The sequence below is a fragment of the Nelumbo nucifera genome, chromosome 1, assembly GCF_055504915.1.
Source record: "Nelumbo nucifera cultivar China Antique chromosome 1, China Antique-T2T, whole genome shotgun sequence".
NCBI lineage: Eukaryota > Viridiplantae > Streptophyta > Magnoliopsida > Proteales > Nelumbonaceae > Nelumbo > Nelumbo nucifera.
In genome coordinates this window covers 202531708-202544406 of record NC_142649.1, presented here as the reverse complement: position 1 = coordinate 202544406, position 12699 = coordinate 202531708, and the positions used below count along the sequence as shown (strand labels likewise).

At 42.1% G+C, this 12699-nt stretch overlaps 1 protein-coding gene across 1 annotated transcript; it reads left to right on the top strand.

Moving 5' to 3' along the window:
* Window positions 1-2534: 2534 nt before the first annotated feature.
* LOC104610523 (nucleoside diphosphate kinase B-like) lies at window positions 2535-4367 on the top strand. Its single transcript, XM_010277188.3, has 4 exons — window positions 2535-2691; window positions 2968-3016; window positions 3117-3348; window positions 4067-4367. Exons 1-4 carry the CDS (start codon window positions 2641-2643, stop codon window positions 4179-4181), a joined length of 447 nt encoding a protein of 148 aa, XP_010275490.1. The 5' UTR covers window positions 2535-2640; the 3' UTR covers window positions 4182-4367.
* Window positions 4368-12699: the final 8332 nt, after the last annotated feature.

Below are 12699 nucleotides of genomic sequence, written 5' to 3'. Positions count from 1 at the left end.
AAGCAAAAAAAAAAAAAATCATAGAAGGCAAATAACAAATACAACAAGAATTAGATGAAAAAGGGACTTATGATAGTAAATATATATTTCTTATTATAAAGTGGATATTTTTCTTAATTTTCATGCGGGTTATAAAAGTTAAATTTGATTTTATAATTTCAAGTTGTATATTTCCTGAAGGAGGGAGTTGGAATTGATGATCAATTCCCTCCCTACTTACATTGTATGCTGTATTATGGGATAAGTTGTTATATTGTCTCTTTACATACTGTATACATAGATCAAAATCTCATTGAAGGTTCAAGACTTAATCCCTGTATAGCTTTTCCTTCTTGTTGTAGTTAGTAGTTTAGGTATTTAAAATATTAACTATAGATAATGCAATTAACATGCACACTACAAGTTGCCTTAATGAATTTACATACTGATTTGTTTTCCTTATCTTATCTGTACTCCTACTCTAGGATCCTAAAAACAAAGAGATTATAGTGTGTAATGAGAAGCTGAAGACCTTATTTGGAGGGAGAGAGCGTGTGGGGTTTCTTGAGATCTTAGGGATGATTAATCCTCGTTTCCTCAAGTGAAGGTGAACTTTGCAGGGAGAGCAAATTCAGATGTTGAAAAATCATCTATTTGTCGTCGGTTGCCAGTATCCGGTGGTGAAACAGTTGCCTATGCTGCCGAGACAATGAATATTACTATATTCAAGCCAGTTAGGGTCAATGTTTAGGGAAGATGCAATGCTTGGGAATGAAGAAATTAAAAGAACAAATACCTGAAGTTTTTCTCCGGTTGTCGGTGTTAATAATTGCCGGTGATGGCTGTTAAACACTTACATACCTTTTCGCTTTACAATGTTTAGAGAACCAGGCCGGTCATCAACTCAATAAAGGTAGGTTCTGGAGTTAGATGTCTGACTGGGTCAAACCAGAGGTCGAATCGTGCTGATGTAATAAATAATATATATATATATATAATAAATAACATTCAAAAAAATTACTGAATATGAATGACAATTAATCCAAAATAGAAATAAATACTTCAAACTTTCAAAATTTAAGACAATATGTCCCACAATGAAAACAAATACATCAACAATCCAATAAAGTTTAAGACTCAATCATAATTATAACCACCATCATCACAAAGGCATCTCAAGAAATATCAATTAAAAAATTATAATGTATACATGATAAACTAAAATTGATTTCAATTTTCAGCTATTTTAGTATCACATTATCACTATCACTGTTCTAAATTTAGTTCCAATTTTCAGCTATTTCAATATCAATATCACCTAAATTCAAAACATGAAATAAATTTATTCAAGTTTAAATTTCTATTTCATGATTCAAGAAGGCTTAGGCTAACCTGCAAGACTGAACAACTAGTTGTTCATCTTGGTCGAATTTGGTGGCCTAAAAACCTGAAGCAACTATCAAATTCCAAGCCAGAAGCAAAAATCAAACCTGTAACAAAACTATCAGTAATTAATTAATTTCAAGTTCAATAATTAAAAATAAATAAATGGCTAAATGTCGCATAAATCGGATTCAAGCTTAAAGAAAAAGAAATCAGATTTAGGCGATGGGAGGAGGAGGAGGAAGAGGAGAAGGAGAAGGAAAGAGGGAAGGAGAAAGAAAAAGAAATCAGATTTATGTATGTTATTTATTTATTTATTTATAAATACATTATTTGTATTGCATTTTTGTAAATTTGTTATATTATTTGTTTTTTTATAAAAATGTATATATATGATGAAAATAATTGAAAAGATACTTGTATTTTTTGTTGTACTTTACTTATATTGTTATATTTTAAATTTCTTTTAATATTTTATTATTTTTAAATTAAATTGGAACATATCATATCCAAATATATAACTTCCTCATTGTACTTGTATTCAAATCCATATTCATGAGATGCAATTGGATCTGCTGTTAATAGTATTGGATCAGATTTAAATATACCTTGATTCTAATTCGATTAAATCTGTTTACAATGGTAGGCTTGTCAATGATACCATACTTGAAGCTTTACAACTCAATCCAATTATCATATATTTGGATGAAATATTTATATAATCAAATTTAAATTTTGCATTCTATATACCATTAATAATAATATATATAAAATATAAAAACAAAAAAAATACATAAAAATTTATAAAAAAATTATATATATTACAACTATTATTATCATCATTTAGAATTACACATATACTTTCTAGCAAAAATGAAAAAGTAAAATTCAAATCAAACGTCCACCCACAATGTCTCACATCACGTCAGATGATGATATCATTATTTTTTATATCATTATTCTTTATATTCGCTCTTTTCACCGATTGCTCAGGAAAGTACACGTGTAATCACGCCTAAACTCTCGTTTGGACTGAGGTTCGAACTTCAGACCGAGTTACATGTGAGGTGTCCGTATCAAGAAGAACTCGGGATTAAAGAGGCGAGAGTGAACTCGTTGGACAAGGATCCCAAAGGACCTGAACAGATATTCCGTTACCGTAGGGCTAGGGTTTTGCTTTCTCTATAAAACTGTTATTTTCTCCTCCCTGTCCTTACTATCTCCACTTTTGCGAAGCTACAGCTGAAATCTAGGGTCTCGATAAGAACTCAGAAGAAAATGGAGCAGACCTTTATCATGATCAAGCCCGATGGCGTTCAAAGGGGCCTGGTTCGTCTTCACCCCATTTTTTCTCTAATCATCCTTAATTCTTTATGATTTTTCGATTTTCAATATCAGATCCGTCAGAACCTCGATTTGTTTGTCAATCTCAAATTTTTCTTGAAATTGTAGGATATAATAGTATAGTCTATTAATTATCTGTGTTTAAATTGGACGTAATCGATTAATTGCGAACAGAACAAGTCCAAGTTGTTTATGCTTGATTTATGGCTTATATTGAAGTGCAACGAGAACGGAATCATCTCATAGATTTTTCTGTTTTAGGTTGGTGATATCATCAGCAGATTTGAGAAGAAAGGTTTTTCCTTGAAAGGTAGTGAAAGCTCCTTGATTATTTTAGTTTGAGTTGTGATGTTTATTCTATGCTTCTCTATTTCTTAACTATTAAACTGGATGTTGGTTTCTGAATCTAGGCTTGAAGCTCATGGGCGTGGAGCGAGCTTTTGCTGAGAAGCACTACGAGGACCTGTCTGCCAAGCCATTCTTCAATGGACTGGTTGAGTACATCATTTCTGGTCCTGTGATCGCCATGGTGTGGGAGGGGAAGAACGTCGTCGTTACGGGCAGGAAGATCATTGGTGCTACCAACCCCTCGGATTCCGCCCCTGGCACTATCCGTGGTGATTATGCCATTGAGATTGGCAGGTAGTTCTTTACTTCTCTCCCTCTCTCTTTTTGCGGACGATTAACGTATTTTTACTCGTATAGTTTGTTGACTTACCTGAGCATTAACCCAGTAAGTTGGATTGGTGAATCGTCCTCATCCTACGCACTTACAATTATCCGATTGGTTTTGCCTTGGATCATGGATGCATTCATCATCCAGTAACTTCACCCTTGTTTATATAGCCAGGTGCCATCTTCTGGGGTGAAGATTAGAGTACCGTTTGTGTGTGACCTTGTATGCATCTGACCTGTTTGCCATGGATACCAGATACCCTATATTTACTTGTTTCAGAATTTTTTAGTTAGCAACTAATTCTTTTATAGTAAGATGTTGTTTAGCTTGTTAATGGATTCTCTAAACGTGGTCTGGTGTACTGGTGTTATGGTGTCTGTACAAGACTACAAGAGTATGATAAATGGTTCTTAAGGAATAAGGGGAAGTTGTTTATATTTTGTCTGATTGGGTTGAATTTTACATGATTGATCGTTTTATTAGACCCATCATTTATCACTAAATTTACAGCAGAGGCCTTAAGTTTGAGTTCTTTTCATGAGTGGTAATTCCATGCCTACTTCCAGGAGAATGTAAAATGATCAAATAAGATTTTCCAAAATTCAAGTGAAACCATGTCTACTTCTATGCGTATAGTCTCGAGAAATCTGAATATCTCATGGAGTTCCTATTTTGTTTTAACAGGAATGTCATCCATGGAAGCGATTCAGTTGAGAGCGCAAAGAAAGAGATCGCATTATGGTTCCCTGATGGCACCGTTGGTTGGCAGAGCAGCCTCCACCCTTGGATCTACGAGTAAATTGTACTCTAGGTTGGGCTCGTGGTAGTCTGGTAGATGTAAGAGCTTTCTTATCCAGGTTTCTGCCATAGATTTTGTTTCTCATGATTAATGGAACTCTAAGTTTTGACTCTGTTTGCATTAGGGAAAGATAAAGACTCAATATTATTGTTATGATGGTATGATATTCGGATGTGCATTTGTCTATGGTTGCGACTTGCCCAGACAGGTTCATCATCATCATCATCCACGCTTTATTTGGTGCATGAATCCTGTTTTGCCCATCTTTTCAATCCATTGTTAAATAATTAGTGGTTACATAGTTTATTACTACTTTTACCCAATTCCTTTTTGTGTACCCTGACTCTTTCTTATAAATGTCTACCCTAAACCCTTCTAGCCCCCTTCAACTTCAACAAATCACTTCATCTAATCGATACTGTTGAAGGTCTTTATGGATATGACCAAACCATCTGTGTCCGTTTGGGAGGGCTTTGGGATGCAGCTTTTGGCATTCGAGTTGGGCCCCACACAAAATGTTAGAAATTGTATTTGGTGAAAATCTGGAAAATTGATCACTGCGTTCTGGACTCCAGAACATGGCTGAAACAGGAAGCTATTCTACGTAGCGTCTCTGGAACATGGGTGCTCAACCACCTTGGCTGAATGATAGCACCTAGCTTCTAATGGAAAATCCCTTCCAAGCGGGCTCTTAGTCTACTCTCTCTTGTCATCTATTGGAGTTATTCCCAAGTTCTTATGGATGACTTCATTAATGACCCATTTTTTTAATTTTTCTATTCATCTACCTTAACATTTGCATTTTTTATCACTCATTTTTTTCAACAATTGAACAATCCTTGACCTAATCATACACTTGTTAACTGGTTATCCAAGCGAGAGAGAATTGTTGTGCTGCACAGTCACCGGGTCTACTCGGTTTGTCTTTGAAACTAGGGGTGTCAACTGGATTGGATTTGGTCCAGTTCGATCCAGTTGGATGTGAGTTCATTACAATGGACCAGGTTTAATCCAATCCAATGAATATTTTGCATCATTTTGGATCAGCCCAATTCAATGTCTGGACCGTCCAATCTGTTCAATTTTGTATTAATTTAGATTGGTTCTAACCAAACCTGGTCCATTGACACCTATATTTGAAACAGTGGTTTTAAATTTTTAATTTCGATTGGGCTTGGCAAAATAGACTAAAAGAGTATATTTTTTTTGTTAAGCACATTAATCAATGATCATTGACCCACATGATACACTCGGGCTCCGGGAGGCTACTCGCATTACAGATAAATACACTTATCCACGGAAAAACAAAGACCGGGAAAAAGAGACTGTACTATGACCATGGAAGTTATTTGGTGGTGGGATAGGGTGGTTGTCGTAATGGTCATATTCCAATGGTTAGAACTTAGAGAACTTAGTAATTGAATATCGACCATTAAATCTAATCGGTACTATCTTTCAGATTGAGTAGGTTCAGTTTATGTCATTGGACTTTTTTTATTTCTTTTGTCTAAACATACAATGGCACAAGTATCCTGGCACTTGCACGTACACTTTTATTAGTTTCAGTAAATATTGAAATCCTTTCTATTCCCAATTTCTTTATTTTCTGTTATTGTCTCCCCAGTTTATTATATTTAGGGTGGAAGTGGAATAACTGAATAACAAGTATGGATTCTGGGATTTCTTACGCAAGAAAATTAAAATATGCATCTCGGTCATCGGTCACTCCAAATAATTAGTGAACATGAAGCAAAATTCTAAATTTCACAAATGGCCCAAGATTGACAACAATAAATATACTTGTTTACCTTTGTTTTGTGGTGTATTACAATTTACAAGTTACAACCGGTTAAGAACTTAAGATTATACTGGGAGTGTGTGTTTCCGGACTCCAGGGTGATATCCGTGAGTTCACATTTGTACCCCACAGAGCGCATCCCACAGGCTCCCCACATGCACATCTCAGAGTGCATTGAGAACTTTTTCTAATAATCTCCCATGCTTCATTACGGTTGGGCTGTGGGATGCCCATAGGGTGCAGATGTGATATATGTGGACGTAAAAATTAGTTTATAATTGAATCGGAGTAATGGAACAGTCTTAGGTGACTCAGCATCATACACACTGGGCTGGATTATATATCACGAATGAACATGTCAGTGCTTAGTGTAGACCCCATCTGTATTGAACACTGGCTTATTCAATTGTGATAGGTAGATCAGCCCGGTGTCTACAATTGTCTTCCGGACTCCAAAAAATAACCTTGAACTTTATCCATATCTATCCACAAGACACTACCACCGGAAGCATCTCCTGCATTGTCACGTGAGTAGGTGATCCAAGTGTTTCTCCGGTTCTATATGGTTATATCGTCACTGGAGTTCAAGAGATGATGTTTAATAGCTCTAATTTAGATGTCACCCTTGGATTTAGATGCTGATGTTGCATAATCTGGGCATTCCTAGGTGACTGTGACTTGGCTTCTGGTTGGAATGGGCGGCACCTGAGAGGAAAGAGAAGGTGATGGGTTTTCGGGGAGTTCTCTCAGTGGGAACACTTCGATGGTTAAGTTAGAAGTAGAGAAATCTCAAAGAAAGAACAGAGAATAAGAGTGCTGAAAGTGCTTAAGCTTCATTACCTTTTCTTCGTGAGGGTTGGGGTTCTTTTATGTCGGAATTTGGTTACACCAGGCACAACCGCCATTGCTCTAGCCGTTGCTGTCAGGGCAGGTGTGGCAGATGCAGGTTGCCGCTACAGACTGCTATTGCCAGGTACGGACTCGATAGGCACGTCACGCCTTTTAGAGACGGCAAATAGAACGCCGCCTGGCAAACAGAATGTCGTCTGACAAGGGATCAAAGGCCTACCCCGGACATCCGGAAAGTATGGATGTCAGGCAGGTCTCCTTGTAGCCTGCCGAGCTATTGTATGCCGGACCACCTGAGGTGTGGTGCCGAGGCGCCTGCACTGGAGGCGGTGCTGCCCCGAGGTACTCCTTCCTCGGGATACTTAGCCAAAAATCGAGGTGCTCCTTTCTTAGGAAGGGAGAGCTTGGGGTCTCTTAGGAGGAGCCCGGGTTCTCCCACACTTGGTGAGAGTCAAGGTTAATTGGGTGTTAGTCCCCGGCGAGTCGCTTAACCCACCGAGAGGCCGGTGTTGGACTCGACGGGCCCCTCCCGTCGAGTCGTGGTTGCGCTGTCAGACTGAGCTGTTCTTTGAGCCAGGTTACGCACACGTGTCCCCGTGCTACGAGGTCGGGCCAAATCACCCTTCATCAATTGCCCCCACTCCCCATGCTGGGGGTGCTGACCCAGCGCGGTACAGTTCGCGGTGCGCCGGATGGATTTGGCTCGGTACTTATGCCACCCTGTTGGGTGACCCGTTGACCTGACCGTGTTAGACAGTTTTGTATGCCCTTAGCTTCAATCCGATTTGATGTAGTTTTGTTATTTAGTGTAAATAAATGAAGTGCATGTTTAATTCATGTTGTTTGGTATGATTCTGTGTAAGACCCTAAAACTAGACACTTATAGAGACTCGTGTTAGTTTTAAATGTTCACAACCATTGGATAAGTCTTGGGAGATTTATCCTGTCAAGGCTGATACTGGTGTGCCACCAAGTGTTGGGATGGCCTGTCTCGGCCACTAGGGTGAGACCCAAGGCACATGCAGTATGGGATTACTCGAATCCTTGAACCGGACCAGATTTCCAGTATTACCCTAGACCTTGAAGATGGGCAAAACTGGAAAGTTACACCTAACCCCTAGACTCGATTATGACACTTCACTAGGTGTCGGATCGGGCTGTCTTTGATATACCAATCAGTGAGATCCTTAGATGGGGATCAAAGCCTGGGTATGTTGGGACAGTCTGAGAATTCATCTGAGTGGGTAATCATAGTGACAGAATCAGCCCCTTTGTTGGACAAAGGGTAATGACCGGGAATGCACTCTCTCTGATGGAAACCAAACTGCCGGCAGTTGATTTCAATCGTTGGAATTTTGTTTTGCAAAATTAATATATATATATATATATATATATATATATATATATATATGTATGATTTCAAAATGTTTGCAAATGGTTTTAATTCCCGGGATCCATGTGAGTGGAGAGTGCAGCACTGTTCCTTGTAGCCAAGGGAGAGGTCCTCTCTTGTCGGGCAGTGCTTGATCATTAAGGGCTGAGAGGTTAAGTGTAAGACCATTTAGGATAGTACCTGATGGGCTAATCTTGCACCTACCCACAGTCCCTGGGTTTTTATAAGATGGCTTGGCCCAGGGACCACTTAATGTAAATGTTGGGCCCATAGGGTCCATGTGATGGGCTCAGGGGTTCACTGAGCTTTTCAGTAGATTCGGCTGAGCCTTGTAATAAAGGTTGGGCCGAACCCATGTGACTAGTGTGTAGATCAATGCTTGGGTCCCACGCCATATAAAGAAGCCCAACTGGGCAGCAGATTGGAAACAAATTAAGCACTGAACACTTAATGGGCCAAAAGCCCATCTCAAGCTGGGCTGATGTGATCACCCATCTATGGGGCGGATCTGAGATTATGTTAGCAAAAGGATAGGGCCTTTTAACCTTATCCACTCTAGGAGACCAAATTCAAATCAGATTTGAATCTAGTAACCTCTTGATAAGAACAGGAGTAAGCTAACTTTATCTGCAGATGGGGTTAAGATAATCCCCTATCCAAATACTGATTTGGATTGGGATAACTCCTAATTGCGAGGTTTCTTAATCAAGAAGAAAGGAGGAGAAACCCTAAGAGAAAAAATATATCAGATTTCGAACCAAGGGGTTTTAAAAAAAAAACAAGAAGGAAAGAAAGTTTCCTGCGAATAGAGATCAGATCTCATTCATACTCCAGAGAGAAGAGCAGCAATTCTTCTGTTTTTGCCTTTGGAGTTCTCCATCCGTCGCCGCCATTGCTTCTCACAAGATTCGATCTTTGTAGAGGAAAGAAGTCAAGAAACCAGTTCTTGACATCAGTCTTGTAGAAAAGAATGAAGAAGATTCAGTGTTCAGAGTTTCCAGAGGATTCTTGCGAAGGATCCAGTGTGTAGGACGCACTCTGCTGGTTCCGTTCCACCCACAGCTGTGTCTTCTTCAGCAGGAGCGGATCTTGGTTTCTTCTTTGGGCATGAACACCAACTTTGGGAGATACTGCTTCTCCGGATCAGGTATATTCCTCCCTTTTGCTTTTGGTTCAGATCTGGTTCGATTATGATTCAAGTAAGATCCTTGAATATTGAATTCTAAATTTAGTGAATATGATTCCCAATTGGAAGAAGGTAGGAAAATTTTTGAAATTCGCCCACCCATTCTGCAACCTTCTTGGCGTCCATTAGATGAATCCTACCATTCTTTCAGACCGGTCTAGTGTTCGGTTCACTGGGAGGAAAACCAGGGTCACATACAACTTACGCGCGGACGTCACGCGATCTGAACTTTGCGGATGCCAAAAAACGTGCTAAATTGATTTCACCTTGAGAGTCTCGCAGCTGGTTTTCTCGAGGGCCATCATATTTCTTCGATCTTGGCCGTCGGTGCCCGGGCCCATCGGCTATAAATAATGGGGGGACACTGGTCATTTTCTTTCGCCGCTAACTATCTTATTTCTTGAGCTCGCATTTGGAGTCTTCAGCTCGGGTCTTCTAGTTCGTCTAGTTCTATTCAGGTTGCGTTTTTTCTTGGTGAGTCCCCGAGCTTCCCTTTTTCCTTTCTTCAGTTCGTTTCATTCCATGTCTAGTGGGGACAGTCTTTTAGACGAACCTGAGGTGGGTACCTTGGGTCAGGGTGATTTTGCAATCGCCCGGCCTTCTCACGAGGCACGGGTGACCTCGGGTAGGATGACGTCCACCTCCCGTCGAGGTCGGGCACCGAATCAATTTGGTCCATCTACTATGACGCTGGAGAGGCTTTAGCACCTCATCCAACAATTCAACCTGCCTCAGGAGTATTTGTATAGTCTTCCCACTGGCAACTTCCCTTCGGAGCATGGTCCAGATGAGATCGTGTTCTTTAGGGAGCAACTTGTTGGCGGGCTTCGTCTCCCTCTTCACCACCTTATTCCCGAGGTGTTGAGACGCTTCAGCATCACGCTGGACCAGCTCCCGAGGTGTTCCGAATATAACTTTCCCTTAGATGCAGATATCCTTTGTTCCATTCTGTTAATAAAAAAGAGTGCCTCGGGCGCTCCCCCCGAGCACGGGCAGACCTACTATCTGTCTCCTCGCCCGGGCTTCAAAGTGCTAAATAAGTTCCCCAGCAAGGTCCCGGCTTGGAAGCGGGACTATTTTGTAGTCTGGAGCAGCACAGGGTGGCCCTTCCTTACCAGCTGGAGGGTGGCTACTCAAGCCCCTAGCATTACTCTTAACTGGAAGACGAGGGAAACCTTTCACTCATGGGCTCGGGTCGAGTTCGATCACAGGGATTACATTGCCGAAGGGAAGCTCATTCAGGCCGGTTTGAGCCCAGGTAGGTCTATTTCCACTTTAGTGTCTTGCTTAATCAGCCAAGTGTTTTCGAGCTTACTGATGTCGAGCTTTATTGTAGGTCCCATGGAGGAAGAGAGAATTACTAGTCCGAGGCTCCTTCACCAGATGAAGAAGAGGAAGAAGCGAGTTGCCAAGAAGGCGCGCGTGGAATCCCCAAGGACCCCCACCCCTGAACCCGGCCCTCCGCAGGTTCCCTCTTCGGGGCCCGAGCTCCCACAGGCTCCCGTTTCGGAGCTCGTGCTCCCTAATGCCCCTCCAGTGATAAACTTGGAGGGGGACTTACCATCTCAGGAGCCTGAAACGGCAGTAGAGTCGATCGTTAAGCCAACCGGGGCTGCCGCCGAAGTCCCTAATTCTGCTAGGGTTGCTGTCGAGGCTTCCGAAGGATCAGCTCATCGTGCCGCAGATACGGCGGCATCTAGCTCGGGGACTCAAGAGGAGGAGGAGAGCATCCTGAATCCTAATATCAGCCTTGAAAGAAGTCAGGGGGTTGTTATCTCCGCAAAGGTTATAGACTTGGCTGAACTCACCCCTGGTAAGCTCGAGGCCCGCGCTACAACCCATGCTATGGTGGTGAGTTCCTATTCTAGAGTCACCACCTTCCCCTTCTTCGTCTTTTCTTCTCTAGTATTGACCGACCTCTTTTTGCCAGGTGAATACTGTTGTGCATGCGTTGACCTTTCAGTCTGACAAATTCCTGAGGCGTGCTTTGGCTACTGAGGAGTCATCCCGCACAGCCCACACTGATCTAAGGGCAACTCAGTGCAAGATTCATCAGTTGAAGAGTGACGCTGCAGCTCAAAAGAGCTTCATTGAGGCTCTGCTGTCAGAGAAGGAGGAGCTAGGTCGCGAGAGGGATAGGCTGAAGGCCGAGGTGAACGGGCTTAGAGTAGGCCAGGAAGCCCTGAAGCTCGAGGTGGAGAGCCTCAAGGCGGGTTAGAAGGCTTCGCAGCTCGAGGTGCATGGACTTAAGGAGGGCAAGGGGGCCTTGGAGCACGAGGTGGAGTACCTCAAAGCCGACATCAAGGAGAAGACCGAGATCTTCGACGAAGCTCTTAGAGAGGCGAAGGCCCAGGCCGTCACTAACTACGTCAAATCGTCTAGGTTTGATGACGTAATGTCACAGGCCTACTGTAGGGGGTTTAAGCTCGGTAGGTGGTGGATAAGGCGCGCATACCCTGACCTCAACATAAGTGCCTTCACCACTTGGAAAATCACAGATGACATGGCCCGCCAGGCCGTGGATGACCCAGACTCCGAAGACGAGGGTGACAATGAGGAGGCTGGTGCTACTTGTATTCCGGGCCTAGCGGAATACACACCACCCGAAGAGGCTGGTGCTACTTGTCAACTACTCTAAAGGCTTGTCAACTACTCCGAAGACGGGGGGTCAACACACCCCCGAGGAGGCCCCCGAAGAGGCTCCGAGTAAAGTTGACAAGCCTTTAGAGTAGTTGCGTGCTCCTTGTATTCCGGGCCTGCGGGCTTAGTTTTACTTTCTCTTTTTCTTGATTCTTTGTACTGGGGTTTCTGTAATGAATGCACACTTATGTAATGAGAGTACATATTTTGTTAACTGTTTGTGTAGTTCTCTTCTGCCGAAGTGTCTGTCTTATCCGAGCTGTTGAGTTAGTGAATCTAGCTCTTGAGGTGGGTGACCCTTTACTACTGTCACCCCGAACTGTTTTCTCGTACTTAGTAGGGGTGATCATAAAATTTTAGCAACACACACCGAGGTAGGCATAGTAAGGCGTGTGCCCAACCTGCCTACTTGGCCATTTAGGTTGGTGTTTACCCCTAGCAGCGTATACCGAGGTAGGCTAAGAGTCAGAGAGTCCGTGCTCTAGATGCCTTTAGCCCTTGGTATGCTAAGCCTATGCGGGCGAGGTGGTAAAGTTATGCATAGCACCGAGGTCTTTACTTAACCCGGCGTGTTGGCCCTTAGGCTACAGGGAGTTACTCGTGATTATTTTTCCTGGAGTCTGCCCTTTCCGAGGGGGTGACCGGATCTCGT